At 35.8% G+C, this 18407-nt stretch overlaps 1 protein-coding gene across 1 annotated transcript in view; it reads left to right on the top strand.

Moving 5' to 3' along the window:
• Positions 1-18407, top strand: part of CCDC141 (coiled-coil domain containing 141) — a 206218-nt gene that overhangs the window by 114232 nt on the left and 73579 nt on the right. Inside the window, exon 8 of the mRNA XM_056110401.1 lies at positions 9733-9905. Within this exon, the coding sequence (XP_055966376.1) occupies positions 9733-9905 (173 nt within the window). The remainder of the gene's footprint in view (positions 1-9732; positions 9906-18407) is intronic.

Raw genomic sequence — 18407 nt, 5'->3', positions numbered from 1 at the left:
CTAAATCACACATACTAATAGAATTGTTTGTGATATTGTCAGCATTGTATGCTTTATTCTAATTGCTAAGAATTATGAGGATATGCCATGCTATACAAACATATTGCCTATTATAGTAAACATGCTACCTATCATCTTAGTCATTGTCTCCAAATTTTCATTCTTTGTGGTTTTAGATTTCTTGTTATATTTCTAGCAGGTTCATTACAAATAGCTTTGGTTATTAGTCACTCAACTACATTTGACATTGTTTAGGGACTGTGGTTTTAATAAAACAGAAATGAATGTATAGCACATTTCAAGAGCAGGATAGCATGAGTCTATAACTTATATGAATATGACAATGATGATTGAACTTAAATCTGCAAAATATGACTGATTGACCATGAAGTTTTATATCCTGTGCTTTCCATTTGCAAGCACATTATTTCATTGCAGAAAGCAAGAAGAGAAGATTGAGACCAAGTCTACGTAGTGTTGTGGCTCTTAGGGGACTAATCTTAAAGCAAAAATTCAATGGAAAGTTAGAGCAGACAGACGAATACACCAAAAACAGTTTGAAATGTAGTAATTGTCATGGCTTATCCTGCATCTGCCATTATCGCTGAAATTTTAATGTTTTTAAAATGGGACTAGAGAGATCGTATGAGGGCTTATGTGCTTACCTGGCATGCAGCAGACGCCAGTTTGATTTCTGGTAATGAAAACGATTTCCCAAACTCTGCCAGGAATGAATGATCCCTGAGTGCAGAGACATGAGTACCTCCTAATCATCTCTGGGTATACTGTAAAAAAAAAAAACACTAAAAAATTTTAAATGGGATTTCATTTTTAAGTAGATTTATAGTGATTCAAAATAGTAGTATCTCTACAGAGACATTATGATTACAGACCAAAAAAAGCATAAGTTTAGGACTTTTTTGTGATAAAGATTAAAAAAAAAGATGCCTTTCCAAAGTAGAAAATCTAAATGTATTTTGCGGAAGAAATTTGCTAAGGTCATATAAAGAATTTAAGAAATTGAACATTTTGTCATGAGAAATCAGGGCAAATATATTACTTTTAATATTAATATTTCTTAAGTAATCATCTAAATTTCCTTTTTCCAGAACAACTTCACTCTTAAAAATGCGTCAGCTTGCTTGTACACTTCCTCCCTTTTGCAATTAAGCATTCAGCTAATTCATGATAGACTTCCTTTGTCATGTTATAGTTCATTGGGCTAAAAAGATGAACAGACACAATCTTATGTTTCTAATGAATCTCCTGCTTGAGCTACATAGGCTCTATGTTGTAGAAGATCACACTAGTGGTGATATTCGTATAAGAACATTGTATGCTTGAAAACTATTAGGAGCTACTTCGCACATCATAGTGTCTTAAATAAGAGAGAAAGATATTGATATTACCAAAATTTTAAGTTTAAAGGTTTTTGTTTGTTTGTTTGTTTGCTTGTCTGCTTGCTTGCTTTTTTGTTTTGTTTTGTTTTGTTTTGTTTGGGGACCTCACCAGGTAGTGTTCAGGACTTATTCCTGATTCTCTGTTCAGGAATCTCTCCTGGTTGTGCTCAGGGGGATAGAACTGGGGTTCGTCACATGCAAGGCAAGTGCCTTAACCCCTGTAAGATTTTTCTGGCCCAACACAAAACTTAAAAATAAAAAGACATAATCCTTGCCTTCAAGAACTTTTGAACATAGTTATAGAAGAGGCAGGTAAATAGAATTACTGCTGGCTGTGGGGAAAACTGTGGTAGAGTGAACCTTGCACCTTAGAGCACCAAATCCTTTACCCCAGCTCAAGAATGACTTCTTCAGAGAAGGGGAGCTCTGAACTAAATTTGAAAGTCTGAGACCTAAAGGGTTGAGGGCTGATGGTATAAAGTTGTGCCAGGTTGGAGAGTCTAGCTTAAATCCGTATGGCAGATGTGATGAGGGGGTTATCCCAGAGTAATGAGACAAAAGTAGTCAGGGGAACCTTCAAGAATGGTCTTGATGGACAGGTATTATCTTTTGCTAAATATGTTTTTAAATATGCAGAGGTATAAGGAACTTAAACTCATGATGAGGCTGACCTCATGAGGTAGAAATAGAGTATCATAGTGCACTCTCTCCCATCCTGCCTCGAGTGGGTTAGAGACTTTTGGCTTTAGAGTTCAGAGACAGGCTGCTTGAACCACATAAAATATTTGATTAGCATGTCTACTTGTCAAATATCCACATTAACACAAAACTATATGTAATAGATAATTATTTTCAGAAAAGACTCCCTTGCCATCTAACTTTTAACAAGGGAGCTCATAGCTTAAAACACATTTAAAATTTTTGCATTTATCATACTCATTTTATTGTTTTTGATTTTTAAATTGTTTTACTGATTAAGATTCTGTGATTTATAATACTATCATTGGTGGCTTTCATGCACATAATTCCAACACCACACCCATCACCAGGGTACCCATCTCCCTTCCTCAAGAGCCCAGTGCCAGTCCCTTTTAAATGCTACATTCAACTTAATTGTGTGGATCTTTGGTTTTGACCCTTTCCTGCTACCTTGCTGTGTATCTTTAAATCCCACACATGACAGAGATCATTCTGTATTTATCCCATGCTGACTGACATCACTTACCATTGATTTCCTCCTGTCCTATTCATGTTGCTGCAAATTACAATTTTGTTTTTCCTTAGAGCTGCATAGTTTTCTGTTCCAACTTCTTGATACATTCATCCAAAGGTGGGCATTTAGGTTGTTGCTATATCTTGGCTGTTGTACCAAGTGTGGTGATGACTATAGGAAGGAATTTATCCTTTCTAATTAATAGTCTTGTGTTTTGGAGATAGATGCCAAGAAGTTGTATTGCTGGGTCATATAGTAGTTTTATTCTTATTTTTCGAAAGATCTCCATACTGCTTTTTATAGAGGCTAAACCAGATAACATTCTCACTGGTAAGGATGAAGACACTTGTTTTTATTGTTACTCACTCATGACTGTCTCATAGTAAAGTTATCAATTGACTTCCATGTCATGAGTGTAATAATTGGTTTTCTTTCCTTAAATAACTTCAGATTGTCGAATCTCTTGTTTTTCAGTAAATATATTATTCCTTGTACTTGGGACTTTTTTGGTTAGGTTTACTTTGCTTTGCCATGTCAAAATTTATTGAAGGAAAACAATACATCCATTTCACATTATATTCACTAAAGTGTAATGTGAAATGGATGTATAGAAAATGCATTCCAGGTAGTAGATTTTCTGTAAGTATTTGAATGATTGAAAGCAGTGCAATATTAGAAACTATGGCATTTGGGGCCACCATTACCTTGTTCATATAAGACTATATTGATCTAAGTAATTGGGATGAGATCATTTCAAAAGAAAAGAGCTTAGCTACTACTTTCATGTACAAGAAATACCAATTGCAAGCTCAATCTCTATGTCATGTCTGAGAAGTTGATTAGTACTATATAAAGACACTATCATCATCTATATCACCTCCTCTGAGAAGTCTTTAGGCAGCACTAATTGCTTTTCCTTATGATTGCATAGTATTTCTCTGTGCTCATTGGAGAGAGATTATGTCTTAATCATCTTATTTTTCACCAGTTTTCATAGAATATTGTAAAATGCATGAATAAATGACTGACCAGATGACAAATCAATTAACAGTTTGAGATTGAGTTTGCTCCTTTCTAAAATAAGTCTACGAAGCTTCCTCTAGCAGAAAAAGTTCCTGAAGTTGGTGATAAATGTACAAAATCCATCCAGGAGAGAACTGGAGTGCAAATAAATAAATGGAATTGTGGAGTATTGTATGAAAACTCAGGATGACACTTTTCTAAAACAATATAATAGATTTTGGAGCTAAACCTCCTGGGTATGAATTTGGTCTCAGATATGAATTAGCTCTATGACCTGGGGCAGTCATTTAACTTCCTGTGTGCCTGGCTTTTTCATCTGTAAAATATAAATAATAATTATATGTATTTCACAGAGTTATTGTACTATGTAAATAAGTTAATGCATGTCTATTGCACAGAACAGTTAAGTATACAGTAAGTGCTAGCCATTATTTTGTCATTAAGTATATACATTTAATACTGCATTAGTTACTCGAGCATGACTTAAATGCTTTTGTTCATTTTCATGCCCTGAATACATAGCAGAGGGCATGCTACACAGAATTTAATAAATATTTGCTTTTCTATTCAGCACTGGTATCTTCCATATTCTGGGTCCTAATCAGTAAATATTTGTTGACTAAATGAAAAAATAGTGCTATGCACATAATAGATGAACTTTTCCCAAATGGACATACTAATATTCTCAAGACCATCCTAAAATCACCTAGGTATATTTAAATAAAATTAAAGAAACCAGTTATTGTACACAATGACAATCTGGCAAGACTTAAAAATATGACTGTAGTTTAACTATTTTAAGATGAACTTAGAAAAATAAATGATTGATATATAAACTTTCCCCATTCATGGCTGGAAAAAATGCTTTATATTTAGGCCACTTTAAATACAGAACCTTTTCTTTTACAACATTTTAAATTCTTTGCAAAAACTTGCTTTAGGTAGTCATCATTTTAAACACCTCTCATTAACACAACTAATCCAACAACATTTACTCTGAACAGGGAGTGCTAGAACCCAGGGGGAACAACATGGAAAAGGCCAGGAAGGAATAAGCCAGAGCACCAGTAGGGGGCAGCAAATGTCTGGAGCTAAAAATCCCTCCCTCCATCCCCCTCTCTGCTCCCAGGACTTTTATAAGGTTGGGTAAATTTGGGCAGGACAGATAATTAAAAATTATCTTGCATATTGAAAGTTTTTTGAGTTATGTATTAGAAAGGAAATTGAAGCTTGGGGTTTTCCCACTTTTATTTTTTTCCCCCCCATTTAAAAAAAATCCTTTCTTATTTCATTATTTGAACTTTAGGCCACACATGGGGGGTGCTCAGGGATCATTTGGTGGTGCTCAGAGGCCCATATATCATGCCAGAGATTGAACAGGTTGGCCATATGCAGGCAAATGCACTACTTGCTACACTGTCTTCCTGACCCCTTTATAAAAACTTAATCCAGGAAAGATTTGAATCTCCAACAGACAGCGTAATCTGATTAGAAGACAATTTGAGTTTTGAGTTCTTGTTAATTAAAGCTTCACCCTTGAAACTCACGAAGAGAAATTTTCAAGGTTTATATCTATATATATATACTTAGATATATAAAATAAATTGCATAGTATGATTAGTATTTTATAATTAATACTGCTATTAATTATCATTAGTAGTATTTTTGCTACTTGATTAATCTGTAGACAATCTTTATATATATTTTTATACAATAAACATTAATTCTCTACAGATTAATCAAGAAGCAAACAATACTAATTTAGCAATGCTAATTAAACATCCCTTTGAAGTAGCATGATATAAGAATTGTGCTGAGGGGGGCTGGAGTGATAATAGCGGGTAAGGCGTTTGCCTTGCATATGGCCAACCCGGGTTCGATCCTCAGCATCCCATATGGTCCCCCAAGCACTGCCAGGAGTAACTCCTGAGTGCAAAGCTAGGAGTAACCCCTGAGCATCTCTGGGTGTGACCCAAAAAGACAAAAAAAAAAAAAGAATTGTGCTAAGGGGATTCTTGCTTAATTTACTAATCTTGTAGGTAGTTAAGAGAGAATAAAATGTGATCTGCCTGATACTACCTCTATTTAGTTTGGTGCAGATTGCTTTGAATCTTGGGCCCAAAATAAAATGAAAAAGTCTCTATTAACATCTCAAAGAACAAAAATCAAGTAATTCTTCAGTCTATTTCAAACCAGGGCCAAAATGAACTTTTTGACTTCTTTTGATATGCCGAATAACTGAGGGGTTCCATATGAAATAATCAGCTAGAACTCAAAAGGAGAATTCTGCTTACATCTATAGTCTTGTGTTTTTTTTGATAATCAAATCATAAACCTTTATTTGAACACAATATGACATAGTTTGAAGAAAGTACTAGTGTGAAAAGAAAACCTAAAGCAAAAATAATTGCAAAAATGTTTGTGTGTGGATATCAGTGTTCTTGCCAGAAATAGCCAGTTATGTACTATGTGTGCAACAAAAAGATTCTTTCTAGGCTGGATTGAGTATATCAGGTTTCTTTTGCATATGGGAAATAAAAAGCACTCAGTTCTATTTTGGGGGTAGATTAAGCAAGAGTAATGACTTTTAAATCATTTCTGGAATTGGTACATGGATTCCTCAGCAAAACTGCGTAGGGATAAGAAAAATGAGCTCTACATATGATTCAGAGTATCACAGACAGTAGAATCTTCTTGATAGAGTGTTCCACTTAAAATCAAGAAATTTAATCATTTCTGCATGCTCAGATTATTTCCATTTGGGTTAGATTAGAATTAAAATTGAGGAATATATTCTCATAGAGCATCCAGCCCACCTTCCCTATAATAGAATTCTGTAAATATATTGGAGTAATATATATATATGTATATATGTACATATACAGTATGCATATATATAGTAATTTGTAGAGCTAATGAAGAAATTTAATCGTTCACTTTCTTTCTACTGTATAGCTCTATTATATGTGACCCCCAAAACAATTTATGTTTGACCTCTGGCTCCACTTGGTCTCAAAGCACCATTGGGAGTGACCCAGAGTATAGGGCCAGGAGTAGCCCCTGAGCACCTCAAGTTATGGGACAGTCCCTAATCTTGTTCCCAGAATAAAATTTATAAGTCAATGCTTCTCCAACATTTTAATATATTTGAGAAATATCTCTGAGAAAAAATTTGGATACTCTCAGCTTTAGATATGGGTCATCTAAGTCCTTTATCACCACCTTCTCCTACTAAATGTTTAGCTCTTTCATTTATTTTCATAAAATTAAAAAAGAATACATGTTATAATTTATAAAATCCAGGAATGGAGTGAACTCACATAACACAGGCATTTAGTATCCACATGGCTTCAGAATTTAAGACCTCCATAGAAAGAGCAACGCCCCAGAAGAATGGGAGGGGTAGGGAACAGCTGTTGATTGTGGCCACAAGAGAATGGATGGTGGTCAGCAGCTGACCAGATTCATCTTAGGACTTTTCAAAAATGTATTGGATCAAGGAAAGGTTACATTATAGCCAAAAAATACTTGCTAAAAACTTTGTACATGTTTAGCATCAGTTCTAGTTATCTCCATTTTTTTCTTCTATAGTTCTCAAACTAATAAACATGATAGGAATTAAGACTATTGATGCTTAATATAAAACAATATAGTTAAACTTGCAGGCAAAAAAAAAAAAAAGAAAGATAGTAAACTTTGGAATCTCTATTCTTTCTCCATTCAGACCAGACCTTGAGAATTAACTTGGAAAAGGATATTAAAGCTCTGATGCCTATGTATATGCTCTTTACCTTGATTTATTCCTTATGTTTTTCTTAGTCGTTCACAATCTTAAATCTGAATATACACTTACTCTAAGCACTTGTTCACATATATATTAAATGTTAGGCATGTTTATGAGAATTCATGCTATGACTGTACCAGATTTTTGCCATAGGCACTTACTTTAAAACTAACTCTTGATTAACAAGCGACTCCAGTTTATTCAAAGTAAGCAATAAAAGATTTAAATATAAAACATAATTACCAAACAATGCTTTCATCCATCTGATGGAAAGAATAGGTTCATACAAATCATTGTCAGTGACATCCTGATTGACACCTTTGTCTTTGCCAGCAATTTCTTGGAAGGAAAAGACTCTGAGAAGGACAGGTGTTGCAGATTCAAAGTGTCTTTGATTATGCCGTCTTTCTTTCTCGTCTGTATGGCATGAGAAATCTCATGACTTTCTTCGCTTGTCTTTCCTGTGAGGAAAGGCAGATGCTTACTGACCAAACCTAGAATCTAGGCTTCATGGAAAACAGTCTTCTTCTTTCTGAAGCCTTCATGGTAATCCTTTCTCATATAAGCATTGCAAAAAGTGCAGGGCCAGACAAATCCAGTGCAAGTGACAAATCTTCCACAGAGAAGTTTTACTGGTGGGTATTATTTAAACGCTCTGAAACCTGGTTTCCCAATGTCCAGAGCTGTAAGGGAAGCTGTATCTTGAACTCAGCGGACATTCAAAAATATTAGTTGACTTTCAAGGATATTTCTTGAATTCAAAACAATAATGAGACAGAGGATATAGAAGGAGTGTCATCAGTTATTATTAATTGCATTTGTTATTGCTAGTTCCTATGAAATAATAAATTTCTTTCAAATAATCTATGACATAAATGATTTAAAAAATTTTTAGTACATGGAACAGATTTAGGAGACATGAGAACTTTGAAGTGAGAACAGAATATCAACATAAATAATTGGCAGTGTTTGAGATACTTCATTTGTACTTTCAAATTTTGTCCAATTTCAGTTTTGCCTTCAAACCTCTTTAGGATGGCAGCTGGGATATGGCCTTTGTTTCATCTCCACCAGAGCTGAGTTAAACTGTATTTCTCTTCTGATCATTCTCTGGTTTCAGTATTACACTCAGGAGACCCACTATTTTCATGTCTAATGAGTCTTCGGTGGGGTCTGTATACTCCATCCTGGTGGGACCCTGCCAAACTCATCTCTTTCAAGATAGCAGTTAAGCAAGATGTTACTTCGAGGTAAATTGGCTCTGGCACTGCCAAACTAACTGCAATAAGATGTTCTCCAGGTTATAGGGCATGTTCTGTAAGGTGGTTTTCCCAGATGAGTCAAAGGACAACATGGCAAGACCTCCCTGATAGCTCAGCTTCAGCATTTCTTCAGTTTGCCCAACTTTTTGCTCTGTAGGCACACACTGAGAAATGGGATGTTAGGAAACCTGTGAAGATTTTCACACTCTGTTCTCTCTCTTTTTCCTTCATATTACTCCAGTTCTCTTTCATTGTCTTTACCTTTCCACTTTAATTCCATAAGACTTGATGATTAAAAAAATTAAGTCGTCTCCACTTTATGTTAACTCCAAAAGCTTAATTTCTTATGCTTGGTTGTTAATCTGTTAATAAAGTGAAAAAGTAAAGGAATAAAAAAAAATCTCAAAACTAGCTTGGTTTACAAGGCTATGATTTTTTCCTGCATAATTTTATTTTGCTTATCAGAAAATAAATATTATATTCACCTTAGTCCATGCACTGCCTCAGAACTGAATTCTAATATAGTCTAGAGATGGATGCCATGTTTATAGCAGACAGAATGTCTTATACTTGGAAATGCAAGAAGCGAAAGTAAATTAGTAATTTTTTAAGTACTTCTCTATAGTATTTTAGTTTCAAAGTGCAATTTATTATCAACTTTCCTCTTAACAATATTACAGAAACATTAGGGTTACAAAAGGTTACATAATATTCTTAAAATATCTCACTCATGATATTTCTATCTTACGGGAGGTGCAAAAAGTAAACCTGGCTGTCCAAATTCTATACCGTCATAACTGTCTTGTGTAGATCTGTTGTCAATGTAAGCTATTTTGGTAATTTTATGATGCTGATATTTATCTATTTAAACAAAACTATGATCACGTTTCCTTATAATTATATGGCCATTTTCCAAGATTAAGACTTGTTTTTTATTATGATTATAGACTAATAAATTGAATAGCCTGTTTTAATCTCTACTATTTCTGTGCACACAGTGATGTAGATTTTAAACTAGAAAAGCAGATGAAAATATGTTTTCTTTGGCAGGCATTTGATGTACTTGGAAGAGTTGAAGCTTACCTTAAGCTTCTTAAATCAGAGGGTTTAAGTCTGCCTGTCTTGGCAGCAAAGCATGAGGAATTACATAAAGAAATTAAAGACTGCACAGCTGATGCTTTGCAAAAGGGACGAGACTTAATCAGCCAAGTAGATTCCTGCAGGTGAGTAAGTCTATTTCCTCCTCAGAGTAACAAGGTTTTACACAATCTCCACAACCTGTTAAAAAAAAAATAAGTGGTGGTATTCTTATTCTGTCTCTGATGTTCGGCTGTATTATGACATGGTTTAAAGGATTTATTGAATTTTCATTAACAGTGAATTTTGCTCAACCAGACCAAGGCCCTCTTCTGAGCCTGAGGACAGGAATATTCTTCCTATGAGTCTTGGAGGAAAGAGAGGGAAAGGACAAAAGAAAAAACAGTTTTGGTTCCCAATGCTTTTCACTCATCATCGGTGAGGGATTTCTTCCCGGGTTTCAGTGCACAAGCCTGAAATCCACCCTGTTCCTTTTATCTTTTATGGGGGGAAAATCTTTTATTCCTTTTAACTTTGTTGACTCATCAAAAAAAATACCCTAAGTGAAAGATATCTCTATTTTCATCAACACCATCATATAAACTCATATTTATTGAGAACCTGCACTGTGCCCAGAGTTTTAGGAGAATTATCTCACTAATGCTCACAACTCTACAAGGCACATACTGCTAATATTCTCCTTGATAAGTAACAGAAACAGAGAGGTTAAGTCACTCAGAAATAATCCCCAGTTAGTTAGTCAGGAGCCAGAATATGAATCTAAATGCACAGTTCCTAGACTACATTCTCTTGACCAGTATACTAGAATGAATTGTTTTTAAGACCATGTTCAGTGAGTGTAAGACTCTAAGCCTAGAGTTGAGTGAGAATAGAAAGAGAAAAGAATCTTGAAAAACAAAAAGTGAAGGCAATGGGAACAGCAAAAAGACACATGGATTGGAAGACAATGACAGAGCATGTGGTGGAACAGATATTGGCTAGGAAGAAACAGTGGTCAGGGTTACAATTTTACAAACAAGAAGGTTTGTGTAATGATTAAACCAGTCTTTTATCTTTTAAATGCACAATTTCCTTGGATCTCAAAGACATTTATTTTTTTGTTTTGTTTTGTTTTTTTCTTTTCTTTTTGCTTTTTGGGTCACACCCAGCAATGCTCAGGCTCTGCACTCAGGAATTACTCCTGGCCATGCTTGGATTGAACCTGGGTTCAGTGATTGAACCCAGGTCGGCCACGTGCAAGGCAAATGCCCTACCTGCTGTGCTATCATTCTGACCCCTCAAAGACATTTAATTTGAAGAAAATTTAAGTGGAGTATACTAAAAATGTATTATTTATATTTCAAATTTTGTTCTGTTCTGTTTTTCATGTGTTTAAGTATATCATTTGGTAGATTTGTTTGTTATTAGGAAATTTTCTTTCTTGAAGACTGTCTGAATATGAACAGACATATTTAACCAGGACTAATGATGAATGTTACAAGATAATGCAAAGCCAAGAACAGATATAGCCAAAGTATTTTTCAAGAGTCAAAAATTTGAGACTCTAAGACAAGCAAATGATTTTCCCCTTTTAAAAAAACTAACAATAGTAACTGTATCAATTAAGTTTCTGGAGAAATAGCACAGTGGTAGGGCATTTGCCTTGTGTGCAGCCGGTCTGGCCGAGCCGGGTTCGATTCCTTCGCCCCTCTCGGAGAGCCCGGCAAGCTATCAAGAGTATCTCGCCTGCACGGCAGAGCCTGGCAAACTATGCATGACGTATTCAATATGCGAACCACAGTAACAACAAGTCTCACGATGGAGACGTTACTGGGCCCGCTCGAGCAAATTGATGAACAACGGGAGGACCATGACCGTGACTTTGGTTCTAAGCTATGAATAAAGTAGTAATGAGCCCACTGTCTCTACAGGCCTCAGAATTTCCATATCTGACCTCAAAGTGTGGGTATGAAAGATCTTTCCCCTATCCCTGGCTAAAAGTTCTATTTTCTAGATCTAAAAGCTTAAATGAGTTAGTTAGAAGCTGATCTATTCAGTGGCTCAGATACTTTTGTGTGTGAACTTATAATACATGTTGGACATGGATTAGAGTCATTTTTTTTCCTTAAATTTTTATTAGTGAAACACCATGAAGTACAGTTGTAGACTTACAAATTTTTGTGCTTGGGTTTCAGTTATACAATGATCGAATACCCATCCCTCCACCAGTGCCCATTCTCTACCACCACCAGTCCCAGTATCCCTCCCACCCGCCTTCCCCCCATCCCACCCTACCACTGTGGCAGGGCATTCCCTTTTGTTATCTCTCTCCTTTTGAGTGCTGTGGTTTGCAAAAGAGACACTGAGTGGCAATCTTGTTCAGACTATAGTCTACTCTCATCAGCTATTTCCCATCCTGAGAGGAACCTCCCAACACCCTTTATTTGGTGCTCCCTTCTCTATTTGAGCTTTCTTTTCTCCTAGCATGTGCGGCTGTCAGATTAGAGTCATTATTGAATGATTTAACTGGTGAGACTTCGAGTTTTAGTTGTGCAGTGATTTCTTGTCAGGGGAGCAACGGGGTCTCAGAGGTCTCAAAGCTCCTGACGATACTAGTTTTCTGGTCCAACTTCTTGCCTGTGCTTTCTCAGATCATGGGCAGTCTCCTTTATTGTAAGGAAAAACAGGTGGTCAAAAACTCTACCCCCAAGTCTCTGGAAATCTGTCTTGGTACCCTCATCTAGAAATTCTACGTTCTTTGGACCCCGTACCTCACACAATCATGCAGGTACAGGAAGTGTGATCTCTGACAAGTCAGTAAGAGTTGTCATAGGGCTCTGTTTGGATTCTACCACCCCAAGCTTTTATTTGAAATGAGCTTCCAGTATTCGGGTGCTACTGTAAGGCTCACCCATCTTATCTGTTACCCTTCTGTCAACAGTATCTGTCTTGTGCTCTTATTCCATTTCTGAGAAACATTATTTCCTATATCAAGCCTATTTATTTTCTAGCCATTTAAGACACGACAGCAAATAGTCTAGTTCTTGCTTCTTGGTGAAGGCTGAAGTTCTCTGTTCACCTTTGCTGCTTAGCTTGTGGAAAGGGAGAGCTGGTCACAATTTATATTGCTCACTTTATCCTGTCTATTCTAATCAATACTATTTTATTTCTATTCTTAAACATAGATGATATACTTTTATTTTATATTGTGTTCTCTTTTTAGCTTTAGTGACCTTTATTAGCCATCATTTTGTGGGAGTTATGTTTGTTGGCTTAGCTAGTCTCATTCTTTTTTGCCTCTTTTGCTGCTTCCAATCTTGATTTTTACTTCTGTATTAATTTTTTTAAAGTGGTATATTTAAAATTGGTATTTCTGTTCTTTAGACTCAATACAAGTACCAGTTCATGACCATTTCAAGAAGATAGATTCAGTGATTAGGTAATTGGATTAAAAGTAATCAGCTGTTTAGTTTCTGCCAACATGTTAGATATTTCAGTTTTCACATTAGTTCCAAGTTAGTTGGTTGCCCTGAGATTTTGCAGTATTTTCACAGCATTTACAAATCAACATTATTTTCCTTTTTCAAGAAAAGCTAAAGGTAAAGTGAAATTGTTACTTGGCAAAGGACAATTTTGATTTAGAAGGTACACATGAATAGAAATCTGGGAAGTAGAGAGATCAGCCAGTAAGTAGGTGGGGTGCTTGCATTGCAAGCAGCTGACCCAGGTTCCATCCTCAGCACTCCACATGGTCCCACGAGCCCCACCAAAAGAGATTCCTGAGTGCAGAGCCTAATGTGCTCCCCGTCTTGCACTCCTCTCGCACCCCTCACCCCACACAAAAGCATAGAAATCCCTTAAAAAGACAATCAAATGCATTAGGATCTCAGTTATAAACTAGGGAAGCAGAGAGCTACTGATTTCAATTCTATACATGTCACTAAGAATTTTCTCCCCTTATTCCTCTAATATTTCATCCGTTTAATAATTTGATCACCATCTATGGAAAATAATAGAGAAGTTTTTAATTCTCAGCCTTTGATGGCATGTAGGGGAGTTTTATAATAGTGGCAATAGAAGAAGCATAAATTTCTCTCAGGCTCATGCCACATGGCTTCCAAAATTTATGAATGCTTTGGCGGACACAACTAAGATACAAAGTGCTAATGTTTTTTATAATCAAATATTTGAAAACTGGCATGGGTTGGAAATTAAGTCATAATGCCAAAGGGGTTTATTTCTTGCATTCTCAAAACAGAACACTACCGTGGCCTTTTAAATTAACTTATCTGAGTCTCAGTTTACTCATCTGTAAAATGGAAATATTTATTTTTTAAAGGCATTCTTTTTTTAACTGAGGTGGTAGCACTTGTTAACCTGGAATATGCCAAATAATAATTAATCATTTAAAAATCTTCTATAAAAAGTTTTAAAAATAAAATGCTTAGGCACATACTGTTTCAAGTTAAAACAATGTCATCTGTATAAACTCATTTTTGCTAAGAAAGATTTAATATAAAAGAAGCAGGTAATTGTTTATCTTAAATTAATTTAAAACAGGATGAATATTGGGACTAGTATGAATTTCAGAGTGATGTGTTTTTCTATTAGTAAAAATAAAACAAAAAACAAAAAAACAGGATTTTAGAACTTCACATTGATCTGAAATAAAACTTCCTAGTAATTCTAAGACTTCTGTCATAATTCTTATGTAATTATTACCTTATTTGGAACAAGTCCACACTGGTGCTTTATGCTGTTATCAACTACCTTTGAAGTTGGAGCAGCCACAGAAAATAATAATCATTATTTATATTTCCTTATGTTTTTCATCTCTTCTCTATAATTGGGTGATGATTCTGAGTCACTGTTAAATATTTATTATGTTTTTATAGTAGTATATCTGCTGTACAGTATACATACACCCAAATTTTAAAAACCAAGTTAGGACATACATTATCATGTTACCTATGACAGTATGTAATAATGCTCGGACTTAGAATTTCAGTGAAGTTGAAAGCTCCTAACTTCATACCCTTCTCACCTCTTCCTAGGTCCTGCTTGGACTGAAACTTGTGAATAAATTCATTGTAGACCAAGGGAAGCCTGCTGCTAAGTCTAAATATTCTGCACTTACTTATTCATTTATTTTGTCTGGTTTTTATTTTTTGCTTTTTTTTTTCTTTTTTGAACATACCTAGCAGTGCTCAGGCCTTACCCCCGGTACTGCTTTGAGGGGTGACTCCTGACGGTGCTCCTGGAGGACCACATAAGGTGCTAGGGATCGAATTCAGATCAGTCATGTGTAAGGCAAATGCCCTACCCGCTGTACTCAGACCCCTATTCTACATTTATTAAGCCCAAGGAACTGTGGTGAGGTGATGAAACAAGTTCAAGATGAAAGTATGAAGTTTTCCACAATTTGAACAAATATAAGCCCCTCCTTTGTTCCCTAGTACAGCTATCAATTCAGCATGCAAGGCCCAGCAAAAGCAAGCCACCTATGAAATATTCACATGTCTTTTCCTGTTTGTGAAAATTAACTTAGAGTTTACAGGTAAACTTGCTTCACTGTTGTCTCAGTTTCTATCTCTATATAGAAGACTGTCCTGATTTTTATCCTACCCCTTAGAATAATTTCATCTAATAAACTTCATCCTATCTCAATTGTCTACTTTGTATCATCGTGTCTATTTTTAATCTTACATGTATGATTACTTCTTTTTTAGAGGTGGATGCCATATCTGGCAGTGCTCAGGGCTTACTTCTGGCTCTGTGCTCAGGAGCCTCAACTGATAGGTCTCAGGGGACTACATGTATGTCAGGGACCCAACCTGGGTCAACCGTGTGCAAGGCAAGCACCCAACCTGCTCTACTATAACTCCACCCCTGAGTACCTTATTTTAGGGTTTATTTTCCTGAGGTGTTTTGGAATTTTGTATTGTACTCTCATCTACAGTAGTCTGTTCTTGGATTTGTTATTTCCTTTTTGATTTATTTTTTTTCCATTTTAACTCTTTCCTTCTTAGCAGTTTTGAAGACTTCCACCTGAAACCACAAGGTCTCTCTTCCAGAACCGAGCTCCTGTTGTGTGAACAGGACGTGTTGTCCTCAGAGCTGCAGCCAGGAACCTGGATGGGGATTGTGGCTCATGGCCTGTGTGTCTGGCTCCTTCACTCCAGTCAAAGTTGATTATAGTGTTTTATTAAACTCCTTTTACATGGAGGAATAACCATTCCTGTTACTTGGATGAGGTGATGGAATCTTAGTTATGGCTCCTTTTCATGTAGAACATGCTTTACTCTCTAATCTGACAGAAATACAATGTGTGGCCTTCTTTGCTTGCATATGGGCCAGAATCCGTGAGCCCTATACGTTTGGCCCAACTTATTCCTCTATTTCTTTGTTGTTTTGTGCATATCAAAGATTGTGTGTATGGTGAGGGAGAAGGAATTATCAGTGTTTATAACATATGTCAGAAAAAAATTGTAAAAATAAGCATTTTTATTCTACAATACCAACATTACCTTTTAAAAGTCAGAATGTAGATTATAAGGTGCCCACAATATTCTCCAACATAAAGAACGTCTGTGGGTTCTGCTCAAAAGAAATAGTGTGCTAAAGATAAGAGCATCTTATTCATTTTCTAACTATAATTCGTCCATAGACAAAAAGAAAAACACACACACATACACACCCAAAAACCACGTGATCAGCTGATTCTTTCTGATGAGATAGAGTAAGCTGTCAAGTGCTTACCATCTGCTTCAGCTCCTAATCCAGATGGGCTGCCAATAGTAATTTATGAAAGGTTTAAAAGCAACTTGCCGTTCTCTGGAAAGAATCATTAGACCACATTAACAACGGGATTTGTTCCCCTCCCCCATTCCCAATTTACAACAGATGCAAAGAGAAGGCAACTGCTTTCATACAGTAAAGAGAACAGTCTATTTTTTTAGCCAGAAGTCAATGTCTTTACTCTTTGGGGAGGATAAAATCATTTTCTGTCCTCTTCGCCTTTCTGCTGTTTAAATAAAAGAGAAAATGCTTCTATGATGGAGCTTTAACAAATATCTGAAGAAGATTTTATAGCCTGTCATTTTTGAGTTTCTGTGATGCTTGGAAAAGTCAAAATCACCATCAGGAATAATCTAGTGTACTTCATGCTTGCACTGCAGAAAGACACCTTCTAATCCATTCTTATATAGAGATAAAGTCCAAAGATAAATCAGTCGTTCTTATGTCAGTCATAGAGCCCCAGATTTAGTACCTCTTCCCCCAAGAAACAAACTGTGATTTTAAAATCAGAACAAAATGACAGGACACCAAGTGTAGTCAAGTTCCTATTACTTATTCTCCATTATTGTCCCACCATTCATATCATAGGACTATGAAATAATAAGATTCATTCCTTGGTGACTGCTGGACTCCTGTTAATTTATTTTCAGTTCATGTAAAAATTTCTGGTAGACAGAAGTAATATTTTCCCTTTGATCAAACCGTCTGATTTTCAGGTTCTGAGAAAATTGCCAATATATATGCTATACCTATTTTAGAGTGTTCAAAAGTCTAGAATCAGTGCAGAAGGGATACACATAAATGAAGTGATCAGTGTATGAAAGAAGATGATGGAGAGGTGAACGCTGTCACCTGCAGTATGGTTTTTACTAAGAAGGGATGCAGAGGTAAGGGCACAGCATAAGGGTTAGAATTTGTGGCAGATATATTTCAATCAGAAATCACGGAAAGAGTTGGGTTGATGCTCGATTGCTTATAAATGACATTATTGAGGATATATACCGAAGAAATCAGGAGTCAACCAGGGTAAGCGAGATATAAGAAAATTTCCTCATAGCAAGGAAATGGCAAAAGGCACAAGAAAGGATAGTGTGAACAGTGGAGAAGGCTGTTCAATCTGTTCCCCTAGGCTTTAGACAGGGCAAGGAGATATCAGAACGAACCATAATGCTAAAATAAGAGAGTTGCAGTCTCTGAATAGCTTGCAACTTTCATAAGAGAAAAAGGGAAAAGTCTTCGTTGTTTAAAAACTATTGGAAACTGTTAGTAGCAATGTAGTGGTATTTTTCACACAGTAACCATCTGTATATGTTCTTGTTCTTCAAACATCTTTTTCTTTTATTAACTATCGATAAAAAAGTATTTTATGAAACTTGAAGAGATAAATCAATCTACTATTTTCAGATTTATGTTCCCAGTACCGCAGGGAATCTACGGACGGATGAATAGGATGTCCATTGAATCTCATTTTTCGGTCTTTGAAAGAGAAAATAAAATAAATAAAACAGAGACAGACACAGAGAGACAAAGAAATAGAGCTATCCTTTTTGTTTTGGCTGTGATTCAGCTAAATTAAAAGCACAAATTATGACAGATCAATATTTTTTATAGAATGAATGCTTGATTTGGTTTTATTTCCACATTTCTCCTTTTTATTGGAGGACCATCATAACATGAATTTTGAAGAAGGTACTGAGTCCCTCTAGTGGTCATTTTGCAAACTGTAAAGTCCGTTACCTAAAGAAGTGAGGCAGTTTCAAGAACTTGCCACCTAAGCAATCCTGTCTCCATCAATACTAAATTTCAAAAGAAGTCAAATTTTAAGGGAAAAATACTACCATTTCTGTTGC

This window comes from Sorex fumeus, unplaced genomic scaffold (genome assembly GCF_029834395.1).
Source record: "Sorex fumeus unplaced genomic scaffold, SorFum_2.1 ptg000009l, whole genome shotgun sequence".
Taxonomy (NCBI): domain Eukaryota; kingdom Metazoa; phylum Chordata; class Mammalia; order Eulipotyphla; family Soricidae; genus Sorex; species Sorex fumeus.
Note: the sequence above shows the minus strand (reverse complement) of the source record. Positions and strands in the feature narration are given on the sequence as shown.